The sequence below is a fragment of the Triturus cristatus genome, chromosome 3_2 (assembly GCF_964204655.1).
Source record: "Triturus cristatus chromosome 3_2, aTriCri1.1, whole genome shotgun sequence".
Taxonomy (NCBI): domain Eukaryota; kingdom Metazoa; phylum Chordata; class Amphibia; order Caudata; family Salamandridae; genus Triturus; species Triturus cristatus.
The window spans coordinates 584,996,831-585,014,839 of NC_140584.1; the positions used below are offsets into that span (position 1 = coordinate 584,996,831).

Sequence of the window (18,009 nt, forward strand, 5' to 3'; positions counted from 1 at the left end):
AATATTGGGGCACTAACTAAATTTATTTAAAAAACTGACTTAAAACCAATAGATTTAATAAAAAAAGTGTATCAAGCTAAGACTATCTGCTGCCACCTATGGAGCAGCTGTTTGGGGGAACGAGAGATTGTGCAAAACTGCAGACTATTGAAGATAACCGTTTTAAAAAGGGTCCTTTCTTTACCAAAGTCATGTGCCAACTATAAGTGCCACATGGAATTGAGAGCACCTTACATTACCGATAAAATTGCAATGGCGCCGATTCTAATGTGGCACTGAGTATGGCGAAAGGAAACCTTTGCTTTAACAAGAGACATTATAAATGAAGTTCTGAAATTAGATGGGGTAGGTAACATCACTTGGTTAACTTATGTTGAATCCACATTGAAAGCAGTTGTGCTACATCGCCTTTTCTTGGATCCTCCTAATTGTTCTATTTCTAAAAATGACTTGCAATTGCTTTCTAATCGGCAGATAAGAAGGGAGACTAAAATATCAATCTGTCGACAGTAAAAACATACTTGGCTTCCCCTAGTATAACGCAAATGGACATAAATACAATATATCTATCCTTTGTCACTAACTTACAACACAGGTACATCCTGGTGAGATTTTGTTTAAATTATAGTCCTCTTATGTTGGGTTCTCCCCGCAACGTCTATTGTGCTTCTGACCTCCCATTTCGTTCCTGTGATGAGCGATCTGTACAGAATGATATACACTTATTGTTCTTCTGTAAATTTTATTGTGATGAAAAGAAACAATTTATTATCCCCATTATGCGTAAAATGAAATGCAAACAGTGTCGTGTAGCCCTTTATTACCTGCAATTACTACCTGACCCTTTTATCTGTTTTTCTTTGGCGTCCTTTTTATTATCTTCATTAAAAAAAAGACGTACAATCTGCTAAAATTATATGCCGAACAATGAAATGATTTTACTGTATTGTGTAAATAATTATGAATTTGTATTTTAATGCAATAATTTTTTTATCTCTCATACATTTTAACCTTATTGTAATGCTGTGAAACGTTTCTTTTTAAATGTAGTATACTTTTTATGCCTACATTGTGTTGGCGAAATAAAGTTATTCTGACTGACGGACTGGCTTCCCGAAGAGGTTCTTTCCATCAAACGGCATGTTGAGAATCTTTGCTTTTACTTCCTGGTAAAACAGTGGTGCCGCAGTCATGTGTTTCCTGCAGCCTCTCTCCCTCCAGACTGTTGCATCTCTCCTCCTCATGGGCCCTTGCTGTCACCTCGCCTTCTCTTGTCAGGCCCATGTTTCCTGCAGCCTCTCTCCCCCCGGCTGTTACATCTACCTCCTGCCAGTTCACTCAGCATACCTGCCTCTTATCTCCCTGCCCCCTCTTCTTGCTCCTGCCTGTTGCCCCCCACACCTGTTTCGTTCGCTCTCCTCTTCTCTCCCTCCCCATGCTCAACATCACAGCCTTCTCTCCCCCAGCTGTAGTGGAGGCCCCAGCCCTGGACCAGCTGCATGTAAACAGAGGGTGTTTGCTATGAGCTAAGACAAGTTTCCTAATCTCGGCAGAGATCACAGATGGCTTCTCATGAAAAAGTGAAATATAAACACTGGGCCTGCTTCTCTGTGCCTCTGATACTTTGTTTCGGTGTTTTTCCCCTATCTACCAGTGGTGCATGTATTGACAGCTGGATTTCTGGTGTCAGGGTGAGCTTTTCTGTTCTTCATTAGGTGTAGCTGCTTCGCTGGTCCCGTCGGTAATTCATCATTCTTAATCCTCTAGGTAGTGCTGCAAACTGCTTCTCTGGTCACAGTGGTAATTCCTCATTCTAAGTCCTGTAGACAGTGCTGCTAACTGCTATTCTGGTCCCGTCGGTAATTCCTCCGTCTACATTTTCCAGACAGTGCTGCTACTCTGGTCCAGTCAGAAATTCCCACATTTTAAGTCCTCTAAGCAGTGCTGCAACTGTCTCTGTTCCTATGGTAATTCATAATTCTTAGTCCTCTAGGCAGTGCTGCTACATGCTTCTCTACTCCCGTTGGTAAATCCTCATTCTAAGGTCGTCAGTAACTCCCCCATTCTAAATCCTCTAGGCAGTGCTGCAGCTGTGTCTCTAGTCCCAGTGGTAAATCTTCATTCTTAGTCCTATAAGAATTGCTGCTAGCTGCTTCTCTGGTCCCGTCGGTAATTCCACATTCTAAGTTCTCTAGGCAGTGCTGCAGCTGTGTTTCTGTTCATACATCCAGTATACTCCAAACCGAAACACACAGATAAAAAACAATGTAATTTGCAATGCCAATAGCTCCAACACGGATAAATGCGAGACCTATTGCATTGCAAATGCTTGTTTAGATTTGTCAGACAGCAAGTGAGTTAGTTATATGTGCTGGAATAGTTTTCGGTGCGATTCATTGCGTTTAAGTGGCCCTTAAGAGTGGAAAATGTACTATATTGCATTGTAATTTTATTTATATAGCACTTACTACCCCTAACGATGCGTCAAAGTTTGTTTTGGCGAGTTGCGTGCTACTCCGGAACCCAAAAGTCTTAAATGGGCTGGGAGGGTGCTTCTTTAAACTGGATAAGATGGATACTTCACCCTCTCCTCCCCTTGTGGAAATAAAGTGCTACATGCAGTGGGGGAGTTATTCTGTTTATTACTCTCAATGAAGACACTACCATGCACAAAAAAAGGATTTTTATTGCCGCAAAGAAAAGATACTACTAGCCTTCAATTACTGTAACCTGAAGACACATTTTGAACTGTGTGACATATGAAAATGAGGATTAAGCTAGAAAAAAATAGTTTTGGAAAAGTAAAATACTGGTCTACCAACACAGGCACTGAAATGCGGTTCTTGTTTTTTTTGCATCTTTTATATAGCATGGACTCGACCCGAAGGTATTGGAGCGCTGTACATGAGCACCGTATTTACAGTATATATTCAGGCACGGGGAGAATAAGTGATTTGCCCAGAATCACAGGATGTGGACGCGACCCCAAGGCTCGAACCCTGGTTTCCAGCACCAAAGTCGGCAGTCTAGCTTCACTTACAAATGCAGCCACTCAAAGTGCAAGCCATTACCCATGCTAACCTGTGGTGTGCCTATATTGTAAACATTATTGTGGGGATCTGTACCATGCAGAGACCTTACACTAGCTATATCAATTATCCCGTAATGGAGAAAACCCTCTTTACATACTTAACATTCTGGCACAGACACTCTTCTTTCACTACCGCCACAAGAGTTCAATACCTTGTTTCTTTCTTTGGAAGTGGAGCAACTTTTCCCAACTTCTTCACAGGTGGCAGTTCCTTTTTCGAATCCTTTGTCGAAACTTGATGTTTCCCCTAAAGTCACAGCACAGAAAAGAAAGAATTATCCTTCACAAAAATGCGGTGTTAAGGGTTTGACAATGAAGATTATGTTCTAGCTTCAGCTGCATGTGCTTTACACCAGGAGTCTCCAATCTTTTTTGTAATAAGAGTTACTTAAGGTCAAACAAAACCATCCCGAGCTACTATTATTATTAGGGTTTTAACAGCGACGATGTCAAACAAGGTGATTGAATGACAGAATATAGAGGACAAAAACTATCGTGGGACTAAAATAATGCAGCAAAAATATCGAGGAAAAATTATCCAGAAGGTAGGTTCATAGGTAAGTACTAACTTGCTATTTTTAACTCCACGTGTATGTACTTTGACAATATAGAAAAGATCAAGGTATGTACATATGAAGTTAAGTATAGTAAACTTATATAAACTCACTTTCGCACTATACTAGCCCACTATATTTGCGCCAGAATATTTTGCCCTCCACAATATTCTGCAGTCTGGTGGAACACTAACCAGATTACATTAGTGGGCAATATAAGCAGCATACAAACAGTTATCACTCCTGTTCATCAGTAGTGGTGCAAGCAGTGATGTAAAAAAGACTGTCAATATAGAAATCCTCTTAATGGGTGAAACATAACAAAAAGCTGCAACGCCCCTGGCACCAAAATATTAGTCATAGGTCTCTTCAACACCGCATTTAATTTATAATGTGGAAATTACGCACTTTTTCTCCAAACATCAGCTATGACCTATGTTCCCCTTAAGGCGCACGCGCGTCTGTTACCGTGAGCGCTCACTGCCGTATGTGCAGCGCGCGCCCACCCACGACATCCCGCGAGTGAATCGCGCCGCTGCTTTAAAAAAGCGAGCGGCGCGAAAATCACTCCCTTCCTGAATGCGGTGTCGTGTCAGAGTTAAGGTAAGGCGGGAGGTTGGGGGCTTGCGGCTGTCGGCACCTGCGGGGCAGATTGTGGGCTTTTAACCTCTTCAGTGCCCATGACGAGATAGTCTCGTCATGGAGCACGGTTGCGCTGTGCCCATGACGAGAGTATCTCGTCATGAACCCCGCCCGCTAATGTAACGCCCGGCACAGGGCGGGGAAAGGGCGGGGCACTGAAGGGGTTAAGTATTCATGTTAATCACAGCCCCTTCACGAGCTGTGATTAACATAAATATTTAACAAAAGCCCACACTCTTCCCCACCAGGCCAGGTCCAGCCTTGGCCCTCGCATTGAGGGCTTGAAGGCATGCGGCTTGGGCTAAAAGGAATGCAACCCCCCCCCCCCCCACCCCCTGTGTGTCAGCCCGGGACGAGACAGTTACCCGGGCGCACACAGACAGTTTAGAGATTATCGCAGCCGCACCCGAGTATTTAACAGGTCTTTAAAAGACCATAGTAACAAGGCTTTATTTATTGTTTCACCCCTTCATCTCCACATGGCGAAAGGCGATAAATCCTTTCTTTGACAATGGTAACCATTGCCTTTGTCACAGAGACCCTTGTGTTACTTGCAGTTCAGAAGTTACAATCCTAACATAGGACAGTGACCAATGAACGGGCACCAAAGAGCTGCATACAAACATGAATGGTATAGTTAGAATCTTGGCTTTTTTTGTTTTGTGATGTAGTTAGAACTTCCGCAGTCTCATTATTCTAATGTTGCTAAAACTAGTATGTTCGGGCAGATATACATTTTTATCAGTGAAGATGACCCCCATGGAATACTCTTTAAATCCTAAGGTTGCGTTTCCCCAGACCAAACCCTTTTAAAATATACTGCCCACCAGTATGGATGACATGTGATTCCTTCACCTTGTAATCCTCATTGGCTTATGTGACATTTCCTGTAGACTGATTTACATACTTGTATGATTCGTTGTCTCTGTATAATGCATGCGTGGTGTAAAGTAATGACACACATTACACTGATATGAGTAGCGCTGTACAACAAATGAAATGCATATGAGAGAGGGGCTAAGTAAAGCTGAGGGGCACTGTTGGAGGGTGGCAGTGAGGGAATCCGAGGAGGAGGTCATAAGGGGGAGGGGCTATGGGGAGAGGAGGGGCACTTGTGGCATGTGGCAGTGAGGGAATCCGAGGAGGAGGTCAATAGTGGGGGCCATGGAGGGATGAGGGGCACTGTTGGAAGGTGGTAGTAAAGAGGTTATTGGTGTGGCACCAAAAAATACTTTCGTATCAGCGCTGAAGCCGGCCCTGTCATGGCCTTTCTGTTTTTATTTAATTAGCAGTCGTGTCATAAGGGCTACTGTGGAACATACTTTAAAGTGCGTGCTAATTATATTTACTGCTATATTCAATGTTTTAAGTTTGTAGGCGATTTTACTAATGTTTTTACCGGGAAAAATGAAAGTGGAGTCCTATGGTGCCTGATATGGGGCTGGGGCCCAAGGTCAGCTGTGAAATAAGGTGCACTGGAGAGGAGTAGTGGATAATCAAACCTGTAAGGGAGTGTGTTGCAGAGTCCGGGGTCAGGCGGAGGTAGCAATGAAGAGGGATTCTCCCTGAAGGCTCGCACAGAGGGAGCCTGTAAAGGAGTGCGCTGCAGAGTCCGGGGTTAGGTGGAGGTAGCAATGAAGAGGGATTCTCCCTGAAGGCTCGCACAGAGGGAGCCTGTAAGGGAGTGCGCTGCAGAGTCCGGGGTCAGGTGGAGGTAGTAATGAAGAGGGATTCTCCCTGAAGGCTCGCACAGAGGGAGCCCGAGAAGTGTCACTTGCCTGATCCCACCTCAGAAACCTCCTCTTCCCAATAAAGGAACATTACATGGCATAAGCACTTTTTGAGAGTGATAATATTTAGAAAGAGATTTGGATAAAAGTGTGTTTTATTGGGCCTTGTAAGACCAAGAAGAGATAAAGGAGGGCCCGGAAGCAGGCCTGCCTAGACATATATGCGACAAATCAAGCCCGCAGTGGCCCACCCAAATGCACCCTTGGCCCCACATAGCGCTTTGCAAACAAAAGAGTAGAGCAAGTTAAAAAACCCAGCGTGTAGTTTCAGAAAGTACACGCTGTGTTTTTAAAAATGCTCTTCTCTTTGCAAGCTGCAACCCCGCTCCCTTGTGGTACCTACAGCATAGAAGGAGGTACGGGGTCGAAAATGCAGAGCTTGAATTCTAGCTAGTCACTTTGTGGTTTGAGACGTATAGAGGTTGGCTGTTATTTAGGCATCTATTTTAGTATTTGAGGAACTCACTTGAATCGGCTGCCCTACTGTGCCTTGTTCTGTGTTTTGTTTAAACTTATCTTCAAGTAAAACATGATTGAATCTTAGAATCAAAAGCTATATTACTCTTCCGCTCTGGTGGTCTGTCGCAGGTTTTCTGCCATTGCAATGAATGGAAATGCAGCTCTTTGATAGTTAATAGCTTACTGTTCTATATTAGGTTTCAAACTTCTAAACTGCAAGTAACAAAAGGGGCAACATTTCTCCACCCAATGAACAGTGCTCCAGTTAAGAATCTTTAGTAAAATCTTATGATGGTACCACCGTTGGGGGCATATTATCAAGAATGGCGTTAAAATTATCACCGCTTTAGCAGCAGGAAACTGCCGCTAAAGCAGCGATAATGGGCTTGATATTATGCCCTTGAGCATTCCAATAGAAGCCCAGGTTCACACCAGAACATGGGCTTCTATTGGAATTCTCAAGGGCATATTATCAAGTCCATTATCGCCGCTTTAGCAGCAGTTTCCCTGCCGCTAAAGCGGCGATAATTTTAACGCCGTTCGTGATATGCCCCTTGGAGTCTTGGGCTTTTCTAAACCTGAAGTGTACTTGCCTGTGTAACCAATAAATGTCATGGAGTGTTTATCCAATTTGCAAACCGACCTTAAGACCCTTAACATGGCGCTGAATGTGTAAAAATGCACCATAATTTCACTTTTTAAAGTAAACGTTTGGAGTGACATTTGGCGCTGCACAGGCGCGCGGTCTGGTTCCTGGCGCACATAGCCAAGGTTGTAGCGCACAGAGACCCTCCACTGCCGCACACAGAGGAAAAAAATTAGAGGGAACATTGGCTATGACTTCTAAAAATAGCCACATTTTCATCTTGAATACACAAATTTTAATTTTGTTTTACATATATTAATTCAACCAAGGAAAAGTTGCTCATTTAGTAGGCTGGGCAACACACAAGAAAGCAACTTCTAGGTAGCAGAAGAGCCAACAGTGGCTCACAAGTTGCTCGTAGAAGAAGCCAGCTCTACAGTAACAAACAAGAAACAGGTGCTGTAGTGTGGAGAAAAAGTCAATGCTTAGTTAGGACTCCTACCAATTAAAAGTTGCTTCTCTGCAATTTTAGTTCTGCTCCAAGGAAATCTTGACTAAAGTCAAAAGCACTGAATAGTACAGACTGTGTGAAAACTAGGAAGCGTTTTTCAAATATCGATATTTCAACCTTTATCCGGCAAAGTAAAATCTCGGAAATTAGAAATACATTTGTTATCCTACCTGCTGCCTATGGTGAAAATTATTACAGAAAGTTGCTCACAAACAATTTTTAATGGAATAATCAGTAAAAGCTACTGATTTTTTTAAATTGTCGGGCGTAATACTTGATCCAATTACAGAGAGCAAGCCTGACGAATTCTAGGATGATTTGAGTGTAGTTCATCAGAGGAAAAAGTGCCCTTTAAAAACATAATTTTCAAATTAACTTCCTCAAAGGCTCTGAAAGGCCACTCAAATATTCAATTACTTTAATCATGTGTCAAACCAATGAAATCCGACACTTCCTAAGAGCTAGAATGTTATTTTTTTTTAAAAATAGGCAATGGGTAGGCAGACCCCAGGGTATGTAAGAAAATAACTCCATTGTATCAGAGCAAGTATTCTGTCGCCCCTTGTGCCAATAATTACGAACAATGTGCCAGTGAACCAGGATTGTATTAAGGTTGCCTGACCTCACCACGTTCTGACTACCCTAAATGTCAAGAAACCCCTATGTACGACAGCGCAAGCATTTTGCCATGGTGTCATTTGCCAAGAATTACCTCCAGTTTGCCAGCGCCATTATTTTGCCATGAGTCATTTACGCCAAGAATTAAACTTAATATGGCAGTGCGTGTAATATTCCACTGAGTACCAAGTGCCAACAATTCCCTCGTCTCACACACACGCTCACTTACATTCAGCCACTCATTCTCACACACTCCTAATTATTCACTCCCACTCACTTGCACTTACTCTCTCACACAAACTTGTCAAACAAATATTCACATACACACAAGGCACATGAAATTTTCCATTTAATTTCTTTTAAGCTATCGTTGCCAGTTCATTTCAGCTTAGCGGCCACGGAGCTGGATAAACTCGTGGGAGGGAGGTACGCAGGTCCCTCGCTCTTCAGGTATTGAAGTAAGAGACAGAAAGCATCAACAGGGTCCAGCTTTCAATCTCTTCTTTTACATCTCACCCGCTTTGAACTCGTTACAGGGTTCAATGAGGCCACTGGCCACACCCAAACTATGACAAGTGGGCGTGGTGCCTGACAGCATGCATTAAGTGTAGTCCAGGGCAATTACAGAGTTGAAGCCTCAAGCACACAGGGTTGTCTTACAGGCGATGCTACAGTATATTACAAGTGTGTTAGCCTCGGAACATAGGAGGTCTCTGAAGCTAGTACTGTAACTTTATTAGTTTCAGTGCCAGTGCTTCTATGCGCTTGCGCCTGCCACCAGTATAAAACACAGGAGCAACCCGTAGCCGCAAAAGGACAAGAACATACAACATTAACATCCAACAGTGTCCTATTAGGTATCATTATAGATCACAACTAATGATTAATGCAGCGGAAGTTGAGGCCTACTGGAATCTGATTACAAAACCTGGTGATAGGAAATTAGATCACCAATTCAGAGTGGGCACTCTCTCGTTAAGATCTTTCAAGGCAAAATGGAATAAGGAGTCAGAAACTAACTGCCCCTCGTGTTCATCCCAGGAGGAGTCGATAACTCACGTATTGTTTGTGTGCCCGGCCTACAAGGGCCCTCGTCGAAGTTGGCTGAAGCCGTTGTGCTCAAATCTAGGCACCAGATCGGGTAAGACAGCTCTGCGCATTTTGTTAACAAACTCACGAGCAGATGTTATTGCCGTGACGAAATTCCTTAGCTGGTCCTGGGCACTGCGAAGATAAAATCTCCCTGTTTCAGGAATTACTATTTGCGTATACTACTGGAATGCGGGTATTCCCATTGTAGGTTTTTTTTCTCCCCTAAATTGGTTTTATATGGAATTATTCCTTCTTTGTCAGAATTGTATGTTTTTAGTGTAATATTCTTTTAACGACACTTTATGATTGTAGGCTGCAGTTATAACATGGTGAAAGTGTGACTGGACATCTTTAAGGGATAACATCACACCAATATCCAATCATGCTTGGGCAGTCAGGTAAGTCCCTTCTCTTTTTACAGATCAAATATACTGAGAAAATCCTTGGTAGTTCTGCAGGAGCCCAAGGACTCGCTAAGATGGTTCAAACTTTATAAACACTGATTTACAAATCTTACCGTGGAGAATCCTTGCGGGTCCGGAGAGATCGACGGAACTCTACCATCACAGACATTTAGTTTTGGAGAATTAGTGAATGATTAGAGGTTGGTGAACGTTTTAAAACCTTTATTTATCATAAGGTTAGGATCTATCTTTATTCAGTTGAGCAAATTTACAGAAAATAAAAAAACAGATTGTTTAGAAGTCAGCATTCCAAAATAGACAGGGTTCCATAAAGAAACCCAGTAAGCTAACTAAGCGACCTTTTCTAAAGAGAACCCATGAAGACTTCCAATCAACATAGTCACGTGGGCAGTTTAATCGTAACACTACCGTTCAAATATCTATATTCTGCTGGGAACAAGAGGCATATCCCAGCAGAATATGGATATTTGTTACGTTAAAACTGCCCACTTGACTATGTTGATTGGAAGTGGGTGCGGCATCAAAGATCCCCTAAGATTTAAAGGTATTTAGACGTACTGGATCTTTAGAAAAGAAACGATCCGTAACTGCTGAAGATTTGGAGGCATTGGACATATATTTCTTACCACGAACCAGATCGTGTCTGTTTTTATGTATAAACTTGGACAAGCTACGGTCTAGGATCAGGGTTGATAAAATAGCCGAGACACTTGTAGGACCAGGAATAAGAGAATTGCCCTCACTGGTTTTTAAATTGAGGCGGATTTAGTCCAATTTCGTGGATACTACTAAAGAATTCGTTTTTTCCTGAAGAAGGTGATGGTTAAAATATAGCGCCCACCGAAACGCGTTTATGCTCTGACGAGGAAGGCCTACTATAAATCTAGGTGGACAACTGTTATTGAGGGTATAATAAGACAAAGAATCTTCTCAAAATATAATGTGATCTATGCAAGAGCTAGTGGTCCTTTCCATGATTAGGAATTATTTTCCTGCTTCTTCTCCCAATTCTTATTGCTGCTGCCATTAGATTTAATTTGTCTTTGTGTTATTTTAAAAAAAAAATTAGTAGACCATATTATTATAGGGCTATTTTAATATTGTTTTTTAAATTGTTCTTCTATAATGTATTTTTATTTAAACTACTTTTGTATACTGCACCGTATTTATTTATACTGAATACATTTGTACTGTCCATTTGATGACTTGATCTCTTGGTCCCTATGTTCGTTGTCTTCATATTGGTGACATAAGGTTCCTATTGTGAGTGTGGATTGTTGTAGGTGTATTCACCCACATTTTTTTTTGTGACTGAGGTCTATCCTGGTACCCTTCTCCTTTGGTGCTTGGGTCCCTCGCTCTTTTCTTGAAAAAAGACTTCTGTCACTATCCAATGACATTAGTTTACAAGGTGGTGTCGTCGGTCATGCTGATGGAGCTGGTAAAGAAAAATTTTGTATACTTTAATATTAATTACGTAATCATTCTAAGTATTAACGTGTACTAATTGTGTGGAGTGGTATAATTAAACAATTGCACCTTAATAAACACGATATACACGTGGGACTAAAATGCTAATTGCATGGCAAATAATTAAATGATTAACTGTGGTACGCAACTAACTTTCGGATGTGTTGAAATAGAGAAGTGCACGATTCATGCTGCTTTTGTGATGGTTTGTGCTTCCAGTGCTGCAGAATGGTGAGTATTATTGCTTTAAATGTGGCTACAAGCTAGGAAAATACTAATATATATTGGGATTAGTGCGGGTTTAAACATTAGAATCTTCATTTCTATACATTAATTACTGTTATGTTTGTTTTTGCTTAAGTTGGCATTCGGGCCTACTAGGCCGCAGTACTTAAAATGAAGTTCAGAAGTGGCCACTGTCATGTGAGCGCGAGGTCTATTGCGCAGACTCGGATGGCTCTGAAGATCTCCAAGCGACCTTCGATGAGAACTGAAATGTTCCTTGTCAAGGATAGGAACATGGAGGACTGCCAAGACAAAGACTAGTGTGAATAACCAAGGGACAATGAAAGACCTGTACAAGAAAGCTTACATGTTGTTACTTCGGAACTTTTGCCTGTGAAACTACCAAAAAAAGAATACAATTGAGAAATGTCATGCCCGGTCTCATGGGAAACAGGCCAACTTGGGAAAATTCAAGCGACTTACAAAATTCAGAGGATTTAGCCAATCAGAACACTTTCTACCCCTAAATAGTTGCGCATCGTCCTAAAAGTAAGGAGGAAAAAGAGTATAAAAGAAAGGGATTTGGAAGAGGGGGTTGTATTATCTTTATCGCTGTCGACTGCTGATGGTGTGGAGGGTGATTTGCTGGGTTGTTGGTTCGATCGCCCAGTCATTTGACTGATTCGTGGGGACTGCGGTGAGCTGGAGGCGATTTCCTGGATGTACCTGGGTTATCTTTGATTATAAAAGGACGATTCCATCTGAAGGGATTTGTTTATTGCTGTGGGTTGACGGGTTCTTCTGGAGGTGGTCGCCAATGTTCAGAACTTAGGTAAATATAAATGTTATGTCAATTTATGTTAAAGATCAAAGATTTGAAATCGCTCAATAGAGAAATTATTTGAACTGTAATCCTGAATATGCTGTCACGGAGTGAACTAATTAGATAAACTAAACTTTGATTAATAAGAAATGAGTTTGTGATTCATTAATAAGATATTGAAAGTTAACCGAAAGGTTCTGAAGGTTTAAATGTGTTCTTGCTGGTTCTAAATCACCATCAACCAGTCCAACTAATTGGTCCATCAACCAAGTGGTGGAGTGCCTGGATGTTAAAGTTAGGCTTCTATAGGTATAGATGTATATAATGTATATAATATAAAGGAATTACTCCCGATAGGTAACAAGGTACCCCCACATGTCCAGCGCTTCTTTTCCTCATGTGTGCAGATTCGAGTGAGATGCATGAGTGTTGGTGTTATGGGCCCCACCAAGGAATGTATGTATGAATGAGTAAGAGTGATGACGAGTCTGACATAGGGAGGATATGTAAATTTGCCCTTTCTGCTGGAGCAGTTTTTCTGGTAGCAGAGGATGGTTTTATTGCATTGGTTTGGGGATTATTGATTATGTTCTAACATTCTATGTTGAGTCGTATTGCGTTTTATGTTGTCGATTGGTTTGAAGACTTCCGGGATGTAGGAAATTGATTGCCCTATATGTAGACGGGGAAATGTGTGGCAAGTAAAGTCGCACGACTCATTGTCTGGTTTCGTGTTGATGACATCGTCGTGTGTTATCAGTAGGGACATTTCTGTGTGAACATGCGTGAGTGAAATAGCAACAGGTTCTCAAGTGAAACTCTGGCCTTAATTCTCAGGAGCAGTGTAGTCTCCACATGTGTTTTCTCCCCCAAAAAATGGTTAGCCTTTTTGCTTGTTAGAAGGGTAAGGTAGAGGGAAGTGCTACTTTATCGGCGAAAAGGGATAATTCTGTGGTAGGGTAGAGGTAAGCACTGCCTACTGGAAATACAGAATTCTTGTGTAAATGAACAAAACTATCTCTTTGGCTTAGCGAAACAGGAAATGGAGGTGTTTTTATGTTGTTACTAACAGATTTTGATTAAAGAAAACGTAAGAAAAGTTTGCAGATAAAAGTTGTAAAGGAGAGGTCAGCAGAAGCAGGAGTTGCGAGAAACGCTGACGTCAGAAAGACCGCGCTGGGATTGGCCAGCCGTAGAGAGACGAAGCTTTCACGGATTGGTGCGTTGGTGTGAGCCGCGCTAGGAGTGGAGAATTTGCCAGTGTGACGTAGACGCCCTGGATTGGTGCGTTAGTGTGAGTCGCGCTGGGATTGGAGAACATACGGAATAGTGGCAAGGGAAGTGATTTGAAAAATCTAGCGATTCTGAACTAGGGAAAAATAAAAATCATGTACTACGATCCACCTGAGAAAGAGAAAAAATCATGGTTTGGAAAATTAAAAACCTATTTAAGAGGGATAAGCCGATTGTGACTAGGGAGGGACAGATACTTCCTCCACCGAAATCGCCTGCATCTTTTATGGTAGCGAAATATGGGTACCATACATGTATTTGGCGAGAGAATTGGGCAAAGTATACAAAAGAGGATGGAGTCCTAGCGTTTCCAGAAAGTGGTTTGTTAAGTTAAGCTGTATTAAGAAACTTAAGAGAAAGAATGATGAGGTTGGAACCGAGACCTAGACCTACTAAGTTCGAGGCTTTGACGGAGTGGGAAGAAGAGATGTATGAAAGGGAACCGCATCGGAGTGGAAGAAGGTATAATTACATGTTTGGTAGACAGTGTGGGCAGGAAAGTCATGAGAATCGAATGAGAAGATGGAGGAATGCAAACATGACTGATGGTATGTTTCCTCTGAGAAATACTGAAGAGACGAGTGGCAGAAAGTGTACAGAAAAGAGAAACAATACAGGGTCAGAAGGTTATAAGTATGGTGTGAATGAATCGGAGGTTAAAGTGCTAGAGGACATGTTTTATAAAAATCCTCCCCCGTATCAACCAAATTCCACGTTGCTGACGCTGAGTGCGCCGGTAAAAGAAATCATTCTAAATAAAAATCTTGAGCAAACGCCACCTGATTTAGGGAAAATTAATCCATTTAGAGACTCTGAAATGTCACAACCTGTTAGGACTGGAAATGAAAATTCAGTTGAACTAGCTAGAACTACTCTGGAATTAACTGAGAAAATTAGAGAATTAATCAAAAATATGGAAGCGGTGACTGTACCTGTAACTATAGGGCCGGTAATGCCTGTCTCTGATAAACAGAAAGATAGTGAGCATTGTTCAACAGTTGCCTACAATAGTAGTAAACAAATTGAGGCAGAAAGAAGTGGAGCTGGAGGAAATGCATGGGGAAAATGGCAGGAACATTGGTTAAGGAGTTTACAGCGGAAAGATACAGAACCTCAACCTTTAGATGTGGCAAAATTAAAGGTAACATTGGAAGAATAGTAGGGACTATTCCAACTGAAAAATTAAAAGCATAGGACGAGGAGCTAATGTTTCTCTGCAAAAGTATAACTTGGAGAGCGAGGAGTTTGCATGAGAAACTGGAAGAGACAGCGAGTGAAATGGTTATGGACTTTGAGAAAATAAGATCATTACAGAATCCATATAGAGTAGATTTTTCGAAGAAAGATATTGAAAATCTGAATACTACAGGGAGATTGACTCAAATTAAAGAACTGAGTGCCTTGTTAAGAAAATGGGGTGATGTGGATAGGTGGAAAAGTAGATGGTTTCGAAAGAGGGAGGATATGACAGATAAGACCTTGTCAGCATTTCTGGTAAGGGAAAAGGAGCCAGTTGTAACTGAATGCCCCATGAGGGAGATCCCAGGAGGGGGTTATGTACATGTTCCCTGGGCCAGGCAGGACATTTTGTCATTTACCAATGATTTTCCGAGGTTAAGAGAAAAAACAGTTGAGTGGTATCGACAGGTGGAAAGGTTTGTTAAATTATCTAAAGTGTTGTGGATAGATCTGAATGGTCTTTTTGATGTAATTGTTCCTGCAGATTTATGGGCAGTGTTGGAAGGGCGTTCTCCGGGGGCTTCGGAATACGTTCCTGACCACCCTTTGACCCACCTCTCCCAGAGTTAGGCCGAGCAATGGCGGGGAGGCCCTTCCTGGAAGGGTCTCCTTCCTAGGATCGTACACGCTGAGCTTACACTATTTGACAGAGGGACACCACACAGTAGTTCTTGGTCAGACAGTATACTTTATCGATAGTTTCAGGGGATCTTTATGATCCGAGATGCAGCTGTTGAATCAATGCCACAAGCAGCGGCGGTTTCGTGATAGGGGTATGGGGGTAGCGGGACAGTCTAAGTTCAGTGTCTCTGCGGAGTATCCTTCGCACAGCTCTCGGCGTCAGCAGGGCTCAGATGGTTCGGAGTTCGGGGAGCCGCAACAGCGTCAGCAGGGCTCAGATGGTTCAGAGTTCGGGGAGCCGCGTCAGCAGGGCTCAGAGTTCTGGGAGCCGCGACAGCAGGGCTCAGATGGTTCAGAGTTCGGGGAGCCGCATCAGCAGGGCTCAGATGGTTCAGAGTTCGGGGAGCCGCGACAGCGTCAGCAGAGCTCAGATGGTTCAGAGTTCGGGGAGCCGCGACAGCAGGGCTCAGATGGTTCAGAGTTCGGGGAGCCGCGACAGCAGGGCTCAGATGGTTCAGAGTTCGGGGAGCCGCGACAGCAGGGCTCAGATGGTTCAGAGTTCGGGGAGCCGCGACAGCGTCAGCAGGGCTCAGATGGTTTCAGAATTCGGGTAGCGTCCTTGGGTTCAGAGATCGGTCGAGCCGCGACCAGGTCAGCAGGGCTCTCGTAGGTCCAGGTCTTCTCTGCCGCCTGTCCCTTCAGCACCCCTTGTTATACTCCCCCCCCCCCCCGCCTCTTTGAAGTCCGGAGTCCTCGCGGAGAGGGGTCTTGGTGCCTGGGGGTGGGGTGTCGGGATTTCCTGCCGCTCGGCCCTTTGATCTGTTCAGGTTGGTCTGGGAGGGACTCCAGATGCCCAGCATGCGAGGCGCCCGCTCACCGGGGGCCTGGTGGCCGATCGAAACCCTCCTTGGGGAGGAGATCAGGGGTGTGATCGAGACGGCGTCTCGTGGTCTGGCTTGGGGGTTTCTCTCTCCCTTGGCCGGGCATGCGTGGTAGTGTCGTGGGTTTTGCTGGGGCCCCGGCCGGCCATCGGGTTTGTTGGGCCATGGCGGCCGGAAGTCTGTGATACCGGGGATCAGGTGCGGTGGCAGGGATGCTTGCTAGTCGGGAGAGTCCACGCCACAAGGCCGGTCTCACAGGCAGAATGTAAAATTACAAAAGGTTGGCCAACTCAAAAGTACCCTAGGGATCCTAAGACGGGAGCCCCTGATCCTGAGGTAATGAGGAAATATGAACAGGTAATTCCTTTTTTGAAAAACAAAGTGCCGCCAAAGGAAACCGATTGGGTAAAAATTGATAGAACTCACCAAGAGGTTAAAGAATCTGTTCACGCCTATTATGAAAGGTTACTGTTAGCTTTTAAGCAATACAGTGGTGATGAGAAATTGAACGAGAAGGATTTAAGTCATTTTGTATATTGATTTGTTTATGGTTTAAGACCGGAGGTTAGCGAAATGATCAAACCGCATACAGTGGATTGGCAGAATAAAAAGATAGATGATGTGTTACGACATGCAAAATATTTTAGTGATGAAATCGAAACCACACAACGCAAACTGAAAGAGAAGGCGATGTGGGCACAAGTTAAGGTAGCGGAGAGACAAGAAGCCCAGCTGATTGAGCAAGCTAATGGCATGGGCCAAGTTAGACCAAAACCTAATATTGGAAAAGGAAAGGGACAAATCAGCTTAGAAGAAGCAAATAAAATGGCCATGTCATAATTGAGGAAAATGAAGGCATTGGAAATCCGAGTGCAAATTGCCCCCGAGTGCTAATGGTGATAATGCATCATTGAATCCACAGGTGCAGGATGAGGTGAGTTGTCAACTGCCGCGACAGCAGCAGGTTGTTACCAAACAGTGTCAGGTGCCAAAGTCACCTTTTCTACAGAGCGTAAATCCTCAGAGATACATTAATGAGACAGGATTCTACACTGAGGAACAGGTAACGAAGCTAACGTGCGCTAGTGCCGTTTCGCAGTATTGGCTGCAGCGCAATGAGAGTGAGTCAGAAGAGAGTTATTGACGGTGCCTAGAAGAGGAAGAGGAGTGCGTGCTTGGCGCAACTCTAGAGGTAGACCAGACAGGACCCTTTGTGGATAGAAAGGTAAATGATGAAAAATGTACTTTCCTAGTAGATACTGGTGCTACTCATTCAACTGTTAGATCAGCTGACGTTAAAAATCTTCCTCTCTGGTGAGACAATCCAAGTAGTAGGAGTCTCAAATAGACAGATAAAGACTTATCTTACTGATCCTGGTAAAGTCAGAATAGGGAAATTCACCGACATGCATCGATGTGTCGTGTGTGATGCTAGCCCAGTGAATTTGTTCGGGAGAGATTTGTTGTGCAAAATGAATTGCACGATCTTCTGTACCCCTGATGGCATAGCTTTTGAAACTCCTGATGAGGATTTACTGTATAGAATGAGAATGGCAAATTTGGAACCTGAAACTACTGAGGCATTTGTTGTATTTGATCTGGAGTAATTGCCTCAGGAATTGAAGAAAACAGTGAAACCCGAGGTATGGGATTTCACAGGAGAAGATTTGGGATTGATGAAGATAGTAG

At 43.1% G+C, this 18,009-nt stretch overlaps 1 protein-coding gene across 2 annotated transcripts in view; it reads right to left on the bottom strand.

Annotated features, from left to right (window-relative positions):
• The window catches only part of S100PBP (S100P binding protein), a 572,513-nt gene that overhangs the window by 177,111 nt on the left and 377,393 nt on the right, over positions 1 to 18,009 (bottom strand). For both annotated transcript variants that reach the window (XM_085648377.1, XM_085648378.1), the window contains one exon: positions 3,244 to 3,338. In XM_085648377.1, coding sequence (XP_085504503.1) covers positions 3,244 to 3,338 — 95 coding nt within the window. The remainder of the gene's footprint in view (positions 1 to 3,243; positions 3,339 to 18,009) is intronic.